The sequence below is a fragment of the Panthera onca genome, chromosome B1 (assembly GCF_046562875.1).
Source record: "Panthera onca isolate mPanOnc1 chromosome B1, mPanOnc1 haplotype 2, whole genome shotgun sequence".
Classification (NCBI taxonomy): Eukaryota; Metazoa; Chordata; class Mammalia; order Carnivora; family Felidae; genus Panthera; species Panthera onca.
Window position 1 is genome coordinate 188,318,215 of NC_138342.1, and position 22,200 is coordinate 188,340,414.

Sequence of the window (22,200 nt, forward strand, 5' to 3'; positions counted from 1 at the left end):
GCAAAGCTAAAAAAAAGCATCATGGTGACTTCGAGTCCTGGGAACCAGAATCACAGCTTGCTAGAGTCGATAAAGAAAGGTCTAGTCCCACTCGTTTTACAGATGAGGAAACTGAAGCCAAAAACTTTAAGTGACTTTGTCTCTCCCCCCTCAAGGTACTTAAAATGTAGCTAGAAAGGCAATGCATCTAAAAAGTTAAATAAAACGGCAATCACATCAGAATGCTGCGTGAGTTTGTATCTCAGCGTATATTTCACACGAATGGCTCATGTGGTAAGGCTCCAGAAATACAGGCAAAGCTGTGGGTGATTGAGCCAGGGTGCCGGGCAATAGAGAGCTTGAGGTAAACTTTGAAAACAAGTTTCAACAAGGTAATCCAAGATGTGAAAGGGAGCATGAATGTTTACACCAGGGAATAAGTAGGTCAATTTTTCTGCCATGCACGGGGCTATCTTCTCTTAAATGCAAGTGTGTGGGTATGCTGCAATTTACTTATATGCTTGTTTTCATTGTAGTTTTAAAGTAACAAAAATGCTTCACAAACCCTTAGAACATTGGAGAAAAAAAGTCGCTAGTAATTATCCTGACCCTAATGCCAAAGATTAGTCTTTCTTTGAAACCTCCCATTTAGTTTTAACAAAATGTAAGCTCCCTTGTTGTCAACTTAGTGCCCTTTTTAAAAATAAAAATTAAAAACTGCTGGAGAGCTCTTTGGTTCACAAGAACTGAATTGAAATTTTTGACAAATGGTAGAAGAGGAATTCAAATATCTATGTAATCAGCATTGACTTTTATGTGTTGATACATATTGGAAAATCTGCCTGGAGAGAAAGAGAAAAGGGGGAGAGATATATACATCTACACGCACACAGAAGCCAATACAGATATAGCTAAAGATGGGAAATCCAGAAATAATGTTCTAATTCAGAGTATGTAAAAGCAATGATAAAGATAATATTAAAATGTCTCAAAAATATTTGTATCTTTGAAAGATGCTCACTTTTCAAAGACGACTGGTTGTGGGGCCTCTTCCCCCTTTGCCTTAATGATTTGAAGGTCGTCAAAACCACATGTTTCTTCCTCCTTTCTTTTTCATTAACACGACCAGGAAAGCACTGGGCAAGGAGAGAGCTGGAAGCGGGAGTCATGGAGGGTGGAAAGAATGGGCAAGATAATTCCAGGAAGAGCTCAAAATAGCTAATTAGTCTTTTGCCAAATGTATATGAAGTAACTTACTTTTTATAAGGTTTGTTCAGCTGAATTAAATGATTTCATTTTTGAATGTTCCTGTGATTATAACAAAAATATGACTCATCCAACTGATGGCTCATTCTTCTTCCTCTTGAGACTAAACCTTCAGAATCAGGATGAACAAGAAATAAATGGAGCCACGAAGGGTGGCCCTGATGATGGCTTCGGTGCTCACAAAATAAACAAATGCCGTCTGTGCTTCCTGTCTTTATATTTTACCTGTATCTATGACAATAGAGTTTCTGGACTAAATGTTTTGACTACGAGTTGTTAGGTAGTAACAAATAGAAACCTTAGGAATGACATGACCGATGTTTGCCACAACTTCCATACACTTTTGAGGGTGCTGCTTTACTGACTGATGAGCATTTTTGCTCTTGATCTAAGAGCATCTCTTCCTCTGAAAATTAAGAATCCAAGTCACCTCTGCCTTAAACTCATTATCTGATCATGTGAGAGCCCCCCAGGGCCCAGATTGTGCCCTTAGCACAAAGACATAGAAAAAGCTGCTGCTCCTTCAAAGGGAATGAAGATAGGCCTGGAGCATGGTAGGACTGTGATCTGGAATGATGCGCTCGGGGATGTCTGCAGGAAATGCCTCAGAGAAGTTCCACCACTGGTGTGGAGGTATATCTGCAGCATCGAATATCCTAGGGGCACTTGGCTGGCTCGAGAGTGTGCAGCTTTTCATCTTGGGGTAGTGAGTTCAAGCCCCCGTGTTGGGTGCAGAGATTACTTAAAAAAACAAAAACAAAAACAAAAACAAAAACAGCACAGTGATCCTCTCCTTGAAACAGTTTCACAAAGAAGCTTATGCCTATGATTAAAAAAAATACACAACGAAGTTTATACGCACTATGTTTTAGGGTAGTTATAATATGCACGAGAATTTTCAGTATTGCTCATTACAGGTTATGCTACACATGGATGGATCCAAATTATAGTGGTCCTGGGCTGAAATTTTGGTCAATACCTAAGTTACATATTTATAAACTGCTGTAATCCTTCAGATTCTTAGATCTAAGAAAGACATTCTAGTGCAGTGTTTAAGAACATAAATTCTAAAGCCAAACCGCCTGGATTCCCAAGCTTGACTCTGCTACTTAATTGCTGTGTGATCTTGTGCAAGTTTCTTAACTTCTCTGAGTTTTCATTTTTTTTTAAATCAGTAAAATAACAACAGTATTTTCCTCATCTGGCTGTTGTGAGCCTCAAGTGAATTAATATATATGTAAATACACTTAAAATAGTTCCTGGCACACAGAAAGCACTTAAAAGCTATTATTACCATTTAAGTTCTCTGGCAAGCAATTAATAAGCAAAGCAGTAAGAAACATGTACATAAATATTCATAGCAGCACTATTCAGAATAGCAAAATAGCAAAATCTAGCAGCAACCCAAATGTCCTGAACAAGAAAGTCAATATGCAAACTGGTATATTCACACAATAGAATATTATACAGGAGGCAAAATGAGCACACTATAGGAACAGGCAACAATAAAGATGAATTTTAGCAATACAATTATATCCAGCATGATGACATCATTATAAAGATAAAAACAACTAAAATAAAGGATACATATGTTCAAGGAAACTCATAAAAAGGAAAGCAAGAGAATGACCCACATGGAATTCAGAATGACCACTACTTGAGGTATGGGGAAATAAAAGATGAAACAGTGGCCCAGACCATCTGGTTAGATGCAGGTTCCTATCCAAGTCTATCTCTTGCTTTAGACGGCAGGTGTGTAGGTATTCAGGGGGAAGGGAGGAAGAGAGAGAAGAAGAGACACATGGACCTATGATAAGGCTTTGTCATGAACCAAGAATCACAATTTATCCAGTTATGTATCCTTGAGACACGCCCCCCAAAGTAACGACAATCATTGTCTGTTGCTAGAATCAATCCCAGTGATGTTATATTACAAATAATTAAAAGATAACACAGGTGAGGGATTGTTTGTATGTGTTGATCCATTTTGGCTGGGAAAAGGAGTAGCAAGATAGATACAAACACCATATGTACTGAGGATTTTTCTAAAATAAATAATGTTATTAGTCTTCTTCTCTTGGAAAAACAAAATGACAGGTCATGTGACTGTTTAGGGTTCAGACAGTGAAGACACGTTTGTTTAAAATGCATGATATAAACCGGTGATTTGGCATTGGTTGAATCAGTGTGGCAAGCATAGCATATTCATTACTAGTACCGATACTCCGGGATTCCAAATAACTTCTTAAATACATTTCACATTTCAAATAAAGCCATCCTGCCAACCACCAAAACGGGCTCCACCAACCTCAACATTTGCCATTGATTTTCAGGAATGAGTGTGGATTTGTTAGCCTGATACCTCTAAATCATTCAAAGAGTCGTGAAGTGACATATTCCAGAAGAGACACCATTACATGCAGATAAGAAAAACTTAGGAAGGTCATAGATAATCTAGTAAAAATGTAGGCAGGGACTGTAATGGGCAATTGAGGGCAATTGTCAAGCTTCTTTGCACGGTCTCTCTCCCTGACAAACTGCTTTATAATGGCAAGCATTCCTTCACGCCCACAAATGAGGATACCTTCATTGTATGTATATTTACCGAGCAAATTCTACCACCCAGATATCATTAGGGGTGGAAGGGGTGGCAGAGAAGAAGCTAAGAAAAGCCCCCACGATTAGTGTCTGCTTATAGAATATGCAATACTAAACTTTAAGTACCTGAGTAATGAATATGTCCTGTATTACAGTTATTCATCTCATTGCATGTGTTGCTAAAGAGTTTTTGCTAAGACAAGAATAGTCTTTGTCTCACTAGGTAAGAAATCTGACCAAAAGTGATATGGTTACTTCTTTGAAACTTTAACATTCGCCATCTTTGAAGTAGTCATACACTGAACCAAGAGGATAAAAGTATCTGGAAACAAGTGGCCTGTGAGAATTGGGCAGGGAAAACAGACTGTGTGTGTGTGTGTGTGTGTGTGTGTGTGTGTGTGTGTGTTACTTTTTCTCCCACTTTTATCTGCTCCTACATATTTACTACTAGAAGATCATCCATTTCGGGTTCACTGCTGCCATGGGGACATGAAGCCATAATATTAGTCTCTATCACCATTAGTTGGTCATGTGCTCCCATCTCCCCTACTCTGGGTATTAAACTGTCACTGTGCTTAACCTGGATTTGGCCTGTATAAAATCCAAAAAACTAAAAATGCTTATCATCTCACACATAAATCTCTTGGCCAAATGAACCGAGGGGCTTAGACGTATTTTGTCCTTTCTAGAGCTGAATGTCTCTTGTTTTACTTCTCAAAACACAGAGAGTTAAGGGAGAAAGAAATGACACGAGTAAACACTAAGTTCTAGTTATACAGTGACTGGCTTCCAATTTTTTGATTAATGGATTAACGAATTAAATAAAGAATAGTTAGTGCCATTGCTTGAGACAGGGAATGATGGAAAATGGGATGAGGTTTGGGGAGGGGAGAATATCATGAGCCCAGTATGAAGTGGGGAATAAATATAAAGTATATTTGAACTGTATCTTAAACGTACAATTTGGAAATTGTGATAATTGGATGAGGGTCTAGGCTGTCATTTACCTTTTGTGATATTAAAGCTAGGTTCTTTTTTTAAAGTGTATTTATTTTGAGAGAGAGTACAGGAGGGGCAGAGAGAGAGGGAGAGATAGAGAACCCCAAGCAGACTCCACACTGTCAGTGCAGAGCCTGATGCAGGGCTCGAACTCACAAACCATGAGATCACGACCTGAGCCAAAACCAAAAGTCGGACGCTTAATCAACGGAGCCACCCAGGTGCCCCTAAAAGCTAGGATCTTAAACAAAATGCTAGCATAAATCCTTAGGCTTTTTTGAAACCTTTTTTGAAACACTTACTACATGTGAATTGACATTGTGTGTACAAATCATTCTTATGCGTTCATTAAAATAGGACCCTAAAGGACCCAGTCTGGACATTATTTCCTGGACCTAGAGTTAATCTATATTTTTAAAGGAAAATAAATTGTTTCTTCACAACCATTCCACAATTCACCCTTCTCCCTAATTCAGATGGTCTTTCTCAATCACTCCAAATTAATGATACATTCATCACATAGTAGTTTTACAAATGGCCAAGCATATTAAATCATATCAGGTAAACGTTCTAATTCCAAAACTTCTGAAAAGGGGAGCAGGCTGACCAAAATTTTTGTGGCTCATAAGACTTTGGCAATTTGTTTGTGGGCCCGATACCTAACTTTTTCAACAGTAAGCAAAGCCTGGAGCAGTAATCATCCACGTGAAAAGTAACTTCAAATGTCACAGTACCTCCCATGCTATGGCAATTTAGCAAGTGATGATGTGACTGATTGAGCCAGAAAGAAAATGTAATGAAATTATTGGTTTGGAACACAACGTGCTGAAGATCTCTCAGCCTTCTGTCTCTTCAAAGGTCAATAGACAACTCTTTGAAATACGAGACAGGCAAAAGAATGTTAACATTTGGAATGCGAACCTGCATTCACCACTCATCTGCTTTGAAGGATTTCTCGCCCACCAACGCTAATAGAAAACAAAATGATCAATGATTCTTGTCACCCCCCCAATGTCTCTACCAACACCACACCACCCATGATGAGAAAAGACTTTACAAAGGTGATGATAATTTATTGACTGAAGTTTACTTTTAGGCAAATTGCTTTGGTATCGGTTTATAAAATGGATGTGATTTTAGGCAAGATGAAATCCTAAAATTGATCATCTCAGTTGAAGGGTTTTTGAGTTAATAGGGAAGACAATAATGTTAGAGAGAGAGAATCCCATAGATCTTGTTTCTGGAGTTAAGTAACCTGGGCAGCCAAGAGGGAGACAGATTTGGATAATGGCTTTGACTTGGATTAATACGTGTCCATTTCATTCTGATGCTATTAGAAATACAGATCTTTGGGACACCTGGGTGGCTCATTCGGTTGAGCATCTGACTCTGATTTCCACTCAGGTCATGATCTCACAGTTCGTAAGTCTGAGTCCCACATCAGGCTCTGCACTGACAGTGCAGAGCCTCCTTGGGATTCTCTCTCTCTCTCTCTCTGTCCTCCCTTGCTCATGTACTCTCTCTCTCTCTCTTTCTCTCTCAAAATAAATAAAAAGAAAAAAGAAAGACGGTTCTTTAAAAGTCTCCTTCTGAATTTTAATATATAAATGAGTCATTAAAATATTGACCTCTGGGGCGTCGGGGTGGCTTAGTCGATTGAGTGGCTAACTTCCGCTCAGGTCATGATCTCATGGTCCGTGGGTTCGAGTCCCACATCTGGCTCTATGCTGACAGCTCAGAGCCTGGAGGCTGCTTCAGATTCTGTGTCTCCTTCTCTCTCTGCCCCTCCCCCACTCATACTCTGTCTCTCTCAAAAAATAAACATAAAAAAAAGTTTTTAAATATATTGACTTCCAGTTAGATTCTGCTTAGTATCATATATAATCTTGTTGATAAGAATATTGGTTTGTATGTGAAAGCTCAATAAATATTTGTCAACCAAATATACGCTTCTTGGGTTTAGGAAAATTTCAGACCATAAAAGGACCTTATGTGCTTTTGAATTTTAAAACAAGTCTTTCGTTTTATAAACGAAAAAGCTCAGGCCCAAAGGAGTGTGGTGGTTTGCCCAAGCACACATTCACACATAAGACTTAATATTGATACTCACTTTAGAATATAATGGAATGTTAAAAGCAAGTACCTGAAAGTTCCCTAAAATCTGAGTTGTTGAATCCTGATTCTGCCGCTTACCAGCTGTTGATGAGTGTATATGTATATTTCTGAAGTTGCCACTCCTACAAGAAAGTTACTAACTCTGAGCCTATCTATTGTTTTTGTTCCCTCCCCATAGGAGCTACTTTTTTTTTAAATCGACATATAACTGACTTACAACATTGTATAAGTTTAAGGTGTATAATAGATTTATATATTTATATATTGCAATATGATGACCTACATTTTCTTATCCTTAACTCCGACACAGGAACTCAGCCAACATCCAAACAATAATGAATTCACATTAGAAATTTTCTATGTACTATAGAAAAGTGATCCCTCTCCTCAAATACATTTGATGAATCAGTATCATGGCACAAGGTCACAACTCAGTTTCTAGATTTCCATTACCAAACGCTGCAACAGAAATGAGGCAATGCTTTTGCTCCCCATTAAAAAAGAAGAAATGATACTGAAGTCAGTGAGTATCAGATTTTTGTGTGGGGATGTCCACACAGACACAGCCTCCACCTGTGGACCTGAAGTAGAACAGTGGAGTCCGTGTGAACAGAAAGCCCAGCCTGGGTCTTTACATTCAAGACTCCATGCCATTGCTTCACCTCGGGGTGAAACCAGCCTGCCCTGAAACAGCTTATGTCCTCATGCCGTTGGGAACTCAAGATGAAATCTTTTCTGCTTTTCAAAGAGCAGTGGAGATCCAGGGCAGATGGAAAAAAGTGGAGCACTTGTTTCCATAGATAAAGGGGCTGGGGGGGTGGGGGCGGACAGAAGACTGATAAAGAGTAGATCGAATAAGGTTTAACTACATATGTTGAAATATACCCAACAAACATCTTAAAGAACATTCCAACCATTTTGGGATTTAGCCACCATGTCAAATAAGTAAGGATATTATAAAATGACAAAATCTTAGTTCAAATAAGTTTCAGCGTTCTCCAATGTATAATTTAAGTATAAATTTGTATTTTGTTTTCTTTGCCTATTTTAGGTAGATTGAGTGAAAGTTTTAGCTTTAAATAGTGGCAGGGTATGAAGGACTATATTAGGTATAAAAAAGGAAGAATGCTGGGGACATGGGAGTTGGGTAAGAACTAGAAGTGACGTCATTTGGGTGGGCATTTTGCTGAACAAAAGGGCAATAGATACCAACCCCTGTTTTGCTGTATAATTCAGAAATCGTAAAGCTTTTAGTTTTAGGATGGGCTCATTTACTTTCTTTCCAATGGGAGTTATAAACCAGATTGTTAAAAACCCAGCAATTTGGATATCATGTTTCTTAAATTCAGGTACATCTTAAGGGAATACTAAAACTTCTAGTTGGAACTGTTAGGCATCTGTCTGCCCGTCAATGCAAAGCATAAATGTGGATTATTTGAGAGCATTAACCCTGAAAGCCACTGAGATGATTTCCCTGAGATGAAAGAAACAAAAACAGCAACAACAACGAAAACAATGGATATGCCAATAATTTTTCTTACTGCTGCTAACACTCACCTGGTAGCTCATTATGTTGTTTCTACCAAATCACTCAGTGGCCTCATCTAGCCTCCCTTCAGCAGTCAGTGAGAGCCTCCAAAGTCTGCTTACATGCTCGCATCCATGACAGGCTAGTTCATGGACAAACACAAAAAGAGGGCATTTTTAAATCGGGGTAACAAGGCCCTAACACAGCTGTAAAAGTGGGAACACATCCTTCTTGATTTATACAATAACCACTATTCCCTTATATATCAATTTAATTATATTTTCCAACAACTATGTCGCTCTTAGTTCATAGTCTGGTAAAGCCCCTAGACTTACTTCAGATAAAGTGACGTGGTTTAGCCAAATTGCAGGACCACAGAGATGTCATGAAGAAGTTTGCCAAATTTCTTGCCAAGATCTAGCAAGCCATTCTTGTGCGCCAATGAATAGCAATATGAAAATGATGATGAGGAGGAGGATTATACACTTCTTTTATCAAAAGTAAATAATCTTCACAATAAAAGATAACTATCGTTATTACCTATTTTCACTAGATCCAAATGAATAATGTCACAAACTCTCCATTGTTGAAAAAAATTCCAGAAATGTCGAATTTTAATAAATGCAAGCTTTCCCGCATTTTCCCCCATTGGCCCACTATTATCTTCCATGGGTTTTTAAAGAACAAATTGAAGGGGCACCTGGGTGGCTCAGTTGGTTAAGCCTCTGACTTCCGCTCAGGTGGTCATCTCCCTGTCCACGGTGTCGAGCCCCGCGACAGGCTCAGTGCTGACGGCTCGGAGCCTGGAGCCTGCTTCGGATTCTGTGCCTTCCTCTCTCTCTGCCCCTTCCCCGCTCACACTCTGTCTCTCTCTCTCTCAAAAATAAACATTAAAAAAAATAATTGAAGCAAATTTCTGCCACCACCCCCCAAGATTTTTTTCCCAAATTTCACATAGCAAATAGAGTTTCACCATTTGATATCTGAGACACATACAAACACAGGTTTATAATAATACTGGCAGTGTACTGAATAATATGGTCGAAGGGCACTTTGACATCGCTAAGTTATAGAAGCATTATTTCTGGTGTTTCTGGAAGCCCGTGTGTTCAATCAGAAGAAACACGTAACTTTTTTTCACAGTCAGTTAACAATAAGCAGGATTATTTAACGGTAGTCACTTCATAAAATAACATTGCCATGGAAATACACATGGCAATACATGGAAATACATTCGAATAAACATACTTATTAACTTCAGATTCCGAGGTTTTCTGAAAATACAGCCATCTATAGCTATTGGTCTGGGCTTTAGCTAAACAAAGGTTTCCATTTCGACTACGGGAGTTGGGCAGAAGGAATCCTTGTCATAAACAGCCACTATTTGCATATTAGTATTAGAAAAATAAGTAGACTTCTGTCAAAAGCCCTTTTTTATTCGTCAACCAGTTTAGCCTTCTGATATTTCATTCTTTCCTTTAAACCCTGCCACATATGATTCGGCACTTAAGCACTATGTTTAACGTTATGCGTTCTAATTAATTGTAACGTATCGAGGGAAATTATCTTGATTTCAACTGACATTTCGAGACACCTTAAAGGGAGATGCATGTTCTTTGCTTATAGTCAGGGGAGCGAAGCCACATCTGAGTACTTTTGAGGGTATTTGACCTTGGAGCAGTCATTTTTCCTTACCTGAAATGTCTAATCTCAAAAATGAGTAGACTGATCTAAGATCCTTTTCCAAAGCTGGGATTTAAAAAAATAAAACACACATAAAATGATACTTCTCTCTCCTACCACAGCGTTTAATGTTCACATCCATTAAATTCTAAGTATGAAACATGCAAAACTAGATTAGAGTTTTCTTTATATCAGATCATTTTGTGATATCAATGTATAAAAATTAAGATGGAAGTTTTGAAAATTGAAAGTAGGGGAAAACTTATTTAGCGAAGCTCATAATTTAACAGTTCTTTTATTACTTTATTTCTTTTACATGGCACAAAAGTGTTTATTAGCTTTTTTTTTCATTTCAACTTTATTGGAGGTATGTATAATTGACATATAAAATTCTAAGACGCTTAAAGTGTACGATCATGGTAATTTGATATATTTATACATTGTGAAGGGATTCCTGCCATCTAGTTAACATATCCATCACCTCACATATGTACACACACACACACACACACACACACACACCCTTTTATTTTTGGTGAGAACATTTGGGCTCTACTGTCTTAGCAAATTTTAAGTATACAATACAGTGTTAATCAATCAGAGACACCGTGTTTTACATAATATCCTCAGATCCTATCCATCTTATAACTTTTACCAACTTCTTATCTTCCCCATCCTCCAGCCCCTGGAAACTATTTTACACTCTCTGTTTCTATGAGTTCAATTTTTTTTTTATAGGTTCCACATATAAATTATACCATGCAACACTTGTCTTTCTCTGTCTTATTTCACTTAGCATAATGCCCTCAAGGTCCATCCATGTTGCCTCAAGTGGCAGGATTTTCTTCTTTCTCATGGGTAATATTCCAGTGTGTGTGTGTGTGTGTGTGTGCGCGCGCGCACGCGCGTGTGTGTGTATACATATCACATCTTCTTTATCCATTCATCAGTTGATGGATGCTTAGGCTGTTTCCATATCTTGGCTGTTGTGAATAACACTGAAATAGATATGGGAGTGCAGATACCTCTCCAATATCCTATTTTCATTTTCTTTGGATATATACCCCAAGAGGGACTGCTGGATCTTATGGTAGGCCTATTTTTAATTTTTTGAGGAAGCTTCATACTGTTTTCCATAGTGGTTGCACCAATTTATTCCCACCAACAGAGCCCGAGGGTACGCTTTTCTCAGCTTCCTCACCAGTACTTGTTAGCTCTTGTCTTCTTGATGATAGTCACTCTAACAAGCATGAGGAGTTAGGTCTTGGTTTTGAACTACACTTTCCCGATGATTAATGATATTGAGAACTTTTACATGTACTTGTTGGCCATGTGTTTGTCTTCTTTGGGAAAATGTCTATTCATTTCCTCTGCTCACTTTTTAATCAAATGTTGTTGTTGTTGTTGTTGTTGTTTGGTTTGGGGGGCTCTGTTTTGCAATTGAGTTGTATGAGTTCTTTACGTATTTCGGATATTAATCCCCTATCAGACACATGACTTTCAAATATTTTCTCCCATTCTATAGGCTGCCTTTTCCTTTTATTGGTTTCCTTTGCCGTGTAGAAGTTTTTGTTTTTATTTTTGTAAAACGTTTATTTATTTTTTAAGTAATCTCTACACCCAACATGGGGTTCACATTCACAACCCAAGATCAAAAGTTTCATGCTTTTCTAATTGAGTCAGCCGGGCACCCCATTGTGCAGAAGTTTTTAGTTTGATGTACTTCCACTTGTTTATTTTTGCTTTTATTGCCTTGTTTTTATTGTCAAATCCAAAAACTCATCACCAAGTCCAATGTCAAGTAGCTTACACCCTATTTTCTTCTAGGATTGTTATGGTTTCGGGTCTTACCTTCAAGTCTTTAATCAATTTTGAGTTAATTTTTGTGTATGGTGTGAGAGAGGGGTCTAGTTTCATTCCTTTGCACTTAGCTTTCCAGTTTTCTCAAACCATTTATTGAAGGCATTATCCTTTCCCCATTGAGTTTCTTGGCTCCTTTGTCAAATTAATTAACCACATATAAATGGGTTTATTCCTAACTTCTCTATCCTGTTTCATTGATCTATGTGTCTTTTTTTATGCTAATACCATACTGTTTTGATTACGGCTGGAAATCAGGAAGTATGATAACACCCACTTTGTTTCTTCTTTCTCAAGATTGTTTTGGGGTCTTTGGGGGTTCCACACAAATTTTGGGATTTTTTTTGTTCCATTTCTGTGAAAAATGTGATTGGAATTCTGATAAAGATTACATAGAACCTGTAGATTGTCTTAGGTAGTACGGACATTTTAACAATATTAATTCTTTCCAATCCAGAGTATTTGTGTGTTCTTCCATTTCTTTAATCAATGTCTTATAGTTTTCAGTGCACAGATTTTTCACGTCCTTCGTCACATTTACTCCTAGGTAGTTTTTCTTTTAATGCAATTATAAATGTGATTGTTTTCTTAATTTTTCTTTCTGATATTTCATTATTAGTGTCTGGAAATACACTGGTTTTCCATATTGGTTTTGAATCCTGAAACCTTACTGAATTTGTTTATTAGTTCTAATATTTGGTGGAATTTGGTGGAATTTTTAGGGTTTTCTATATATAATATGTTATCCACAAATACAGACAGTTTTCCTTCTTCCAAATTAGAAAAGAAACAAATGATTCTTTTAAAAGATCAAAGACTTGCTGCTGAAAATAAAAATTTATGGTAGTCTGTATAATGGTGGAATGAAGGGGAGATACTTTCACTCACAGAACTAAACAGAAATGGCTGTCATCAGGATGTTATCACTGTAATTTGTCACACAATTTTTTGTGTGACATGTTATGGACATCTCTTTCTTCTGACTGTCACCCTTGGGCTATAAGCTGTCAAAGGTAATGGAAAAAGGATTTATAAAAAGCTAATTGTTACAACCTTTAAGTGTCACTTTCCCTTAGGTTCACTAGCAATAACTTAGCTGGGCTAGGAAACAAGTGTTTGATTTAACTATTTCTGTAGTTAATAATAAACCATAGGTACTCATGATTTAATGTTTGAGAGAGAGAGAGAGAGAGTGCATGCATGCATGCACATGAATGAGGGTGAGCAGGGGAGGGGCAGACAGAGAGAGAGAGAGAGAGAGACAGAGAGAATGCCAATCAGGCTCCACACTGACAGCATTGAGGCCCAACTCAGGGTTCAATCTCACAAACCCTGAGATCATGGCTTGAGCCAAAATGAAGAGTTGGATGCTTAACCAACCGAGCCACCAGGCACCCCATCTGACTTCAATTTAAAGCAATAAAATAATGTCCTATATACTTTCAGGGAAGTCTAGATCATTTTGTCAAGACTCAGTCCAAGATAAAAGGTATGCCTCAAAGTACCTGAAATATCGGGGAATGAGAATGATGCCAATTTGGGGATGGTTTACTGCAGAGGGGACGGGGATAGGTTTGATCCTGCTGCTGTTGCTATTGTAGAAGAAGATCACGACATTAGTATAAATTGTTTAGATGACTGGAAATAGGTAGAATTGGATTTTGCATCTAGGTCTGCCTGACTCCGTAACCTATCCTTCCAACACTACTCAGTTCACCTGTAACATGTGTTCCTATATTCTATTAATTCCTCACTTGTCTCTTTGATAATGTGCCTGACTCATCAGATCCCCATTAGAAATCTGCTTTTTTTTTAATTGGGAACCCATTTGGCTTTAGATTTACATAATAGAAACCAGTGGAATTTTTCTAGTACTTTTGAACAACTGACTTTGTTTTAGAGAAAAAAAGGCATTCATTTTTCAGTATTTAGATGTAACCTATAAGCATCCTCAATATAAAAGTTAAAGATCCAATGAAGGTAGGACACTAGAGGAATATATTTAAATTAAATATTTATAAATAAATATTTTTCAATTAAATCACATGACCATGTAAGGTGAAAAGAAGTCAGCATTCTTTTATAATTAAAGAAGAGTGGGGCGCCTGGGTGGCTCAGTCGGTTAAGTGTCCGACTTCGGCTCAGGTCGCGATCTCACGGTCCGTGAGTTCAAGCCCCGCGTCGGGCTCTGTGCTGATGGCTCAGAGCCTGGAGCCTGCTTCCGATTCTGTGTCTCCCTCTCTCTCTGACCCTCCCCCGTTCATGCTCTGTCTCTCTCTGTCTCAAAAATAAATAAACGTTAAAAAAATTAAAAAAAAAAATAAAATAAAGAAGAGAGTGATTCACAGACTTTGAGGCTTTGGAAAGCTCCAGAAAGAAAATTATTTACCAAGTGATTGACTTCTAACCAGTATAGTCTTCAGGAAAAATCTGTTACCAATTTTGACTAGGTTGCTTTGTAAAGTCTCAAAAGAAAAATTGCTAATTTCCATTTTAAACATGCTATTCCTCCTCAGGAAATTTTTCCAGGTATCAGGATATTTGATATAAAAGAATGTTTTGGTTAAATTTTGTTAAAAATATATTGTATATTCTTATAAAAATAATCAATGACCTCATGTTCTTTGTTCTTCACTATTCATGGTAATGATCTCTCCTTATTCCTAGAAATGATGTTGAATGTGTTCTTACCCCAGCGTTCGCATATAAATGCTGTGGATGATTTGGCTCTTGAATAATAAGGACTCATCTTCAGGCACCATTAGCTGGGGAATGTTGGGAGGAATTTTTAGTTATTGAAGGCTGAACATGGACAACCATGACCTTACTATCAACTGTGATGTCCGAGGAGCCTCTGAGTCAGTGTCATATACCAGCTGTCAATTCAGGGAACCCATTCAGAAAAGGGCTTGAGGTGGATACTTATCTTTCTAAATGCAAAGACTGTAAAGGATAAAATAATCTACTTGGGGTATTTCCTGTGAAAATTTCAAAACAGCACATTGATAGAAAAGATAAATTGTAATCAACCTACATTAAGTCATTTGATTGTAATTAAGAAATAAAATCATTTGGCACTTAAGAATACTTCTAATCCTGGGGTGCCTGGGTGGCTCAGTCGGTTGAGCGTCCGATTTCCACTTAGGTCATGATCTCGTGGTTCATGAGTTCCAGCCCTGCATTGGGCTCTGTGCTGACAGCTCAGAGCCTGGAGCCTGCTTCAGATTCTGTGTCTCCCTCTTTCTCTGCCCCTCCCCTGCTCGTGCTCTGTCTCTCTGTCTCTGTCTCTCTCTCTCAAAAATAAATAAACATTAAAAATAATAATAACAATAATACTTGTAATCCCTTTAAAAAAAAGGGGGGGGGGTACCTGGGTGGCTCAGTCAGTTAAGATCCCACTTTTGATCTGGGGTTGGGTCATGATCTCAAGGTTGGTGAGTTGGAGCCTTGCATCAGGCTTTGCGCGGACAGTAAGGATCCTGCTCAGGAATCTGTCTCTCCCTCTCTCTGCCCCTTTCCTGCTTGCACTTTCTCTCACTCTCTCAAAAATAAATTTATTAATTAATTAAAAACTTAAAAAAAATACTTCTAATCCTACCACTGCCAGGGAAAGAAAGACAGAGCCAGACACGCATTGGCCACTCAATAGTTTATCCAAAGAGAATGGTACACATGATCCATTCCAAAGTTAATTCTGGTCAAAATCTGGTGCATAACCTCAGCATGCATCATTTGTATTCTTGTGTTTAAACTATGTCTCTAAAAAATCTAACATCCCTCAATGTTTTCCTACCACTTAGACTGTGCTTCCTTTCTTCTAAATAACATCTGAACTGTAAATAGGTCAATTTCAAAATAACCCTAGCAATTATTGGATTAAAATTATTCTATGGAAAATATTTTGGGCAACTTCTCACATTAGCTGAACTAAAATTTAGTTCTATAGTTTTATAGATGTTCTTGGTGCTTCAATTTGGGTCTACAAAAATAAAATGACTTACACAGAATTTTTGGCCAAACTTGAGGAAAGGATTTTGCCTCTGCTTCTTTCAGAATAGGATACCTGATAAACAAGTGAATTCAAGGAGAATTACAAGATTATGAGCACAAAGTCATGTTGGTGTCTTAGCCTGAACAATCAAACATCTTCTTAGGAACCTCATTCAAAAGTTAAATTAGCCAATCTATTGTTATATGCCTGTTGGGAATAAAGATTGCTCTGATCCGTAAGAAAAAAAGTGGATGTTAGATCATCAAAAGAAACTTAAGCAGAATTAAAAGATTACAGACACAAGGTCATTGATGAAGGTTTGCGGGGGGGGGGGGGGGGGGGTGGGGTGCAGTTCGTGGGGTCTAGAGCCAAAGGCCAAGAAAGAATTCTTGAAGACATATTTGGTGCAAAAAGGTGATTTTATTAAAGCACAGGGACAGGACCCTGTGGGCAGGAAGAGCTGCTCTGGGCTTGTGTGGAGTAACTCATTATATGCTCTTAGGTTGGGAGGGGGTCAGGGATAGAGTCAGTCTCTAAGGTATTCTGGAAGCACGGTTTCCAGGACCTTGAGGGACTAGCTGTTGCTAAGGAAATGCCATTTATTACCGTTTAATACAACCTCAGTCATGAGACCCTTTAGATCCCGGGGCCATAAACTTGGAGTATGATTGCCAGCATATATGTTGGGGCAGTTGAGATAAAGGAAGTAGACTTACAGGATCCTGGAGGTTAGAATAATGTTAAGCTAAGGTTCTCTTTTGCCCCCAGCAAAGTGTCATCCTTGAGGCAGCTGAGCTTCTAGAGGGAGGTCACTCTGCCAGTTTCAAGGACTTGTCAATGGGCTGCAGGCAGTAAGGGAATCTAATATTTCATTTGCCTTACTTTCCTACACTACCATGGCAAACACTTAAACCCCTTTCCTTTGTTTTTGGGTAGCCAGGAGTATCTGAGGAATATCACACATATTTCACCTGGGGCGGGCGGGGGGGGGGGGTGGTTGGGGAGGGGAGCCTGTATTTTGCCCTCAGCTTGTTCCACACTCCCTCATCAGTCACGTTTTTCCCAAGCATGAACAACAAACCCAATCTATTGCCATATGCATATTGGGAAAGAAGGCTGCCGTGACCCACGCCAAAACAAATAGGTTGCTGTATACAACTTAGTATACATATAAAGTTGTTTTTTACATAAAACTTTGGCAAGAACTGAACTTAAGTAAATACAGCTCCCCACCACCTGTTGAAAATCATTTCGACACTAATGCACAGAGTTCTTTGCTCTGTGGGTTATTTGCTGAGGCTCAAGGTGCTCTGCATTTTATCATCAGTTTTCACTGTCTTGGCCCTTGTTCAATTCCAATTTAGGAGAATACTTGAAACACTGTCTCTTCTCGTAGCATGCAAACGCTCTAGGAATTTGATGCTTTCCAGAATAATCTATGCTTGTTCTGTAAATACAATCAAACACACTTTTCCAGGAAAGAACAAAAGAGATTAGATTTGCTTGAGCTTAAATTGTCTAAAGAGGGTTCTCAGTTGTGGACTTGTTAATGGGTTTAGTACAAATCATGGAAATTGAATCATGCATTTTTATTAGTCACCCAAGAAGCCTTTCGGTTTCAGGTTCTTCTGGAAAGCTCAATCACCCGTGGCTCTTCTTTTCACAACGTGGAAAATGTCTTGCCTGATCAGGAAGTTAGTCATTTTACATTTTGACATCTAAAACAATGAGAAGCTTAAAAGCCTCACGAAATTACATTTATAAGCAACAGGATACATCACTTTAAAGATGAAAATCTCAAGGATTTGTGGCGCCTTTCTTTGTTCCTGCTCATCCTATTTTACTTTTTGAGTGGCATATATTTTGTAAACATCTGCATTTGAATTCAAACAACAAATGTTGGCAATTAGTTCCCTAGCTTAGAGTGAAAACATTATTAATTTATATTGGCAGCTTTTGTATTCTGAGAGTTAACCTTCCTTGTGTTTGTTTTCTTTACCAATCAGTAGTGTTCCAAGGCAAACACTAATCTTTGTCATTCAATTCAAACACTAGGACAGGGGCGCCTGAGTGGCTCAGTGGTTAAATGTCCAGCTTCAGCTCACATCATGATCTCACGGTTTGTGGGTTCAAGCCCCGCATCGGGCTCTGTGCTGACAGCTCAGAGCCTGGAGCCTGTTTCGGATTCTGTGTCTCCTTCTCTCTCTGCCCCTCCCCTGCTCATGCTCTGCCTCTCTCTGTCTCTCAAAAATAAATAAATGTTAAAAAATAAATGAATAAAGAAAGAAAGAAATAAAAACTTAGGACAGGTTTCAACATAAAGCGTTCTGAAAAGGAGTGATAAAGTACAATTTGGGAAATGTCCTTTCCAGTCCTCATTTTCTGGGGACTGTTTATCCCTTCTTGTTTTAGCAGTTGCCTCTGACTTGGTCACAGACATCCCCTGAGGCTTTTCTTTTCCATTTATTTTATCCATTTAAGGTTAACATACTAAGAGTTTTGCTACCGAGAGATTAAAATAAATATGTTTGATGGAGCTTTCTCAAGGCTCCTGCACTGACCACTGCCTTCTTCCCTGACTTCTCTGGCATCTCTTCAATACGGGCCATGTTGAGGCTACCGAGTAGAGTTCTTCACAAAGGGCCACATTTGAAGGGGTGGGGGCGGGGGGGGGGGGGGGGAGCGTGTTCCTCTCGTTTGTGTGCACGGAAAACTAAGAGAGAAAATTCATCAGAGCGAAGTTTCCCTCACTCACTTTTTAAAATCACTTGGCCTGTGAAATTTCACTGTAAAATTCACTGTAATATTTAGTCACTCAGTATTGGACATGGCAGCTCCAGGCAAGAATAGGACACTCAACACGATCAGGTGACACAAAAACTACACAACTAGGATATTATCATCTGTATTGTTTTCAGTTTATAGTTCTAAAAAATAAGTTGGGGTGGAATATCATTACTGTGGTTTTATCCATTCTGTGTGTTTGCTGCTTTAGTATTTACCAAGTACCAAGGTATTCGGAAGTTAAGCTAATCATTAAAAAAGAAATCCTTGTTGGGACTGCCTGGGTGGCTCAGTCAGTTGAGCCTCTGACTCTTGATTTAGGCTCAGGTCATGATCCCACGGTCGCGGGATCCAGCCTGGCATCAGGATTGGCACTGAGTGTGGAGTCTGGTCAAATATCTCTCTCTCTTTCCCTCTGCCCCTCTCCCAGGCTGGTGCTCTCATTCTCTCTCTCTCTCTCTCTCTCTCTCTCAAAAAAAGGAAATATTTTTCCTCTTGGTTCATAATTAAGTCTCCTATGAGTTAAGTGTGTTTTTTCCAGGCTATATATTTCACCATCTTCTCCCCGCCCTCCCGGTCCTGGGAGAGAAGATACGTATCATTGTACTTAGCTGGTGTTTGCATTTTGATTTTGTTCTTATAATTTCACCGTAGTGATGGGCAAAACCACGCTTTCTGGAAGAGGTGAACTTCAATCCCCATATTACAAGACAATGATAGCTGATGAACAGAGCCAACCATATGAGGACAGGAGAAATGGTCAGAAAGGAGGAGAAGGCAAAAACTCTGGCAGGGACAAGAAACACAGGGAGTTCATTTGGTGCTCCTTGCAGAGACTGAGGGAAAATGTATTTATCAAAAGTCTTTCTTGACAGATCATGACAGACTGCTTCATTTCAGCCTATCCCCACTTGTCCATAATGTCTAAATAAGTATTTTAAGTGATCAGATGAGAGAGTGCTGATGTACCTGGAAACCGAATATATGGGGGCTGGAAAAGTTTGTGTTCATCCAACTCAGGAGCAAAGGCAGGTTGGCTGGGGGTAAACCTCTCTTTCAGAGCTCTCGCTCTTAAAAGAATTGCTTCCTATGACAGCACGTCCTTCCCCTTTGGTCTTGGTGTATGGAGAAGTAAGAAACTCTAAAAATGGGCTGAAAGAATATGCCAGGGAAAGAACTAGGTCATCTCACATGACATAAAATAATGCACAATATCTTAAAACTTTTTCTGCAGCCGGCAACATTCCAGCAACCATTTCTAGTGAATTAACCTCAATTGTTACACAGCAAATACTAAATTGGGAAGAACCACAGCATCAGGTACTGAAACAGAAATAGGTTTTATATTTCCTGTGTCTTAAGAAGAAAAAATAGGTGCATCTCATCTTTCTTGACCGTTTCCTCAAAATATATGCTCAATTCATTAACTATTCCCTGGTAAGAAACTGACCCAGTAATAAATTAAATAATGTAAGGTCATGATCTCAAACAAAATAAATTAAATAATGTAATAAATTGAACAATGTAAGGTCATGATTTCAAAGTGCCAGACTACCTTTCAAAATTCTGGAAGAGGACACTTAACAACCAATGACCCTTTGGGGCTTAGAAAACAAAAACTCTTAGCATAAATGTTTGTGAAAGAAATTTAATTTTTAACACAATTGAATTCCTCGCCATTTTCATCCATTAGTGGTCACCATTAAGCAAAAACCTAAGTTTATGTTTATGATCAAGGACCAATAGTAACTGAAGTTTAATTTGAATAGAATTATACATTCTGCCTACCTTATTCACCCCGATTTAAAATAAGACTAACGGTAATGTGCTATTAACTCACAGGTACACCAAAAACAAAACAAAAACACTTGTTCATGGTATTTTGTTCCGCATACTAGTGAGCAAATTAATGCATCATTTTCTTTCTACAGGAAAACTGAAGATTTTAATAACAAACCCTCCAAGGTCAAAATGAATACAGGTATGCTGTTTCTGTTAGTTTCGACCCTTTCAAAATCATCTTGGCCCTAAATCATTAAGTTTAGTACTCTGCTGATCTGATTAATCTAAATTCATTACTTGACTTCTCTGTTTTTGTGCTCCAATCTTATAGCTATCAAAAGTAGACTTTTCTGTTTTGTTATCTACTCTTACTCCCTTTTTCTATGATCATATCTTGAAATGAACAGGAGTTCCTAAGCCCTAGGAAAAAGTAGCGTATCATTTGATGCATACATTTGTAATTTCTCACTTAAAATAAGCTAAATTCATAGGCAACTTGCTGCAGTAGAAAATATTCAAAGTCCCCCTTTTATAAACACTTCACGTTAACGATGTTAGCAGACAGAGTGCCAAAGCTTCATGTGAGATCAGCTTAATTATTCTAGACATAATACACATAAAGTCATAAGTACTATATTTTTAGAATGAGAACACTGTCTCCAAATAGCTTCAACAACACCGAGGTCTCTGAACTCTGTATTATGTAATGATACACGTTAATTGTAACAGTGTTTACGACACATGCTAGGTACATATGAATTTTCTTTCCACAGTAGAAATATTTTGAGTTCTATTTTCACCTTTGCCCCCTTGACACTTTTATATGGGCTATCAACTGATTCTGAAAAACAACTTTCTCACTGCAATTCTGGAACCTGTGTTCACAGATAATGCCATTTCCTTCCACAAGTGGCCCCTGGAAAGCTAGCCAGTTACTCCGTGGCAAAGGGAAAAGGGTGGCCCGAGATATTTTCTCACATCAAGCGGCTTGCCTGGTTGCCATCTCTTAGTGTTAGCAAAATGCTCTGAGGGACGATTAACAACCATTGGTGAGAACCAATATCCGATCCCTAGATCAAGTGTAGAGATACGGACACTTGTCTTTCTGTCCGTGATCCTGTGGTTGCCCCTTAGCAGAAACCTGCTCTAGCTGACCTCAGAAAAGTGTGGGTCAGCCGGCCTCCAAAAATGCAGTTATAAATGTGGAGAGTAATAGGCGAGATGAGGATATTGGAGACAGTCAAAACATATAAGGAAAGCTGAGAAATCAAGAGAGATGATAACCCTAGAGAAGAACCAAGTAAAGGCATTTGGACAGTTGGAGATGTGGGACAGATGTGGGAGAGTTAGACATGGGAAATGAAAGGAGAAATATTACAAGGCAAAAGGATTGAAGAAAGCAAATAGAACACAGAGAACACAGCTGAACAGGAGAAGGCATGGTGGGACAGTTGTCACTCCAGCAAACTGTCCACTTGGGGAGGTTATATTCATTCATTCTTTGCAGGCATCTCCTCACGGATTAAAGTGGAATCTAACTTCCCAATTTGTGGAGTGCTGATTTGCCTTTATAGTATAACCCTATTAATGACGGAGGTGTAATATGTGATCATAC

At 38.5% G+C, this 22,200-nt stretch overlaps 1 protein-coding gene and 1 long non-coding RNA gene across 47 annotated transcripts in view; one reads left to right on the plus strand and one right to left on the minus strand.

The window, feature by feature from the left end:
* SORBS2 (sorbin and SH3 domain containing 2) overlaps window positions 1–22,200 on the plus strand; it is a 183,700-nt gene that overhangs the window by 62,662 nt on the left and 98,838 nt on the right. For 28 of the 46 annotated variants that reach the window (XM_078445303.2, XM_078445307.2, XM_078445309.2 and 25 more), the window contains one exon: window positions 20,735–20,784. The exons of 3 other annotated variants lie outside the window; for them this stretch is intronic. In XM_078445303.2, coding sequence (XP_078301429.2) covers window positions 20,775–20,784 — 10 coding nt within the window. In that variant the 5' untranslated portion in view covers window positions 20,735–20,774. Of the gene's footprint in view, window positions 1–20,734; window positions 20,785–22,200 lie in introns of those variants that run through there. 15 more of the 46 variants (XM_078445332.2, XM_078445333.2, XM_078445334.2 and 12 more) reach the window with 6 other exon arrangements.
* Window positions 6,454–22,200, minus strand: part of LOC144616094 (uncharacterized) — a 65,474-nt gene continuing 49,727 nt past the window's right edge. Inside the window, exon 3 of the long non-coding RNA XR_013555007.2 lies at window positions 6,454–8,627. This is a non-coding gene — a long non-coding RNA (uncharacterized LOC144616094). The remainder of the gene's footprint in view (window positions 8,628–22,200) is intronic.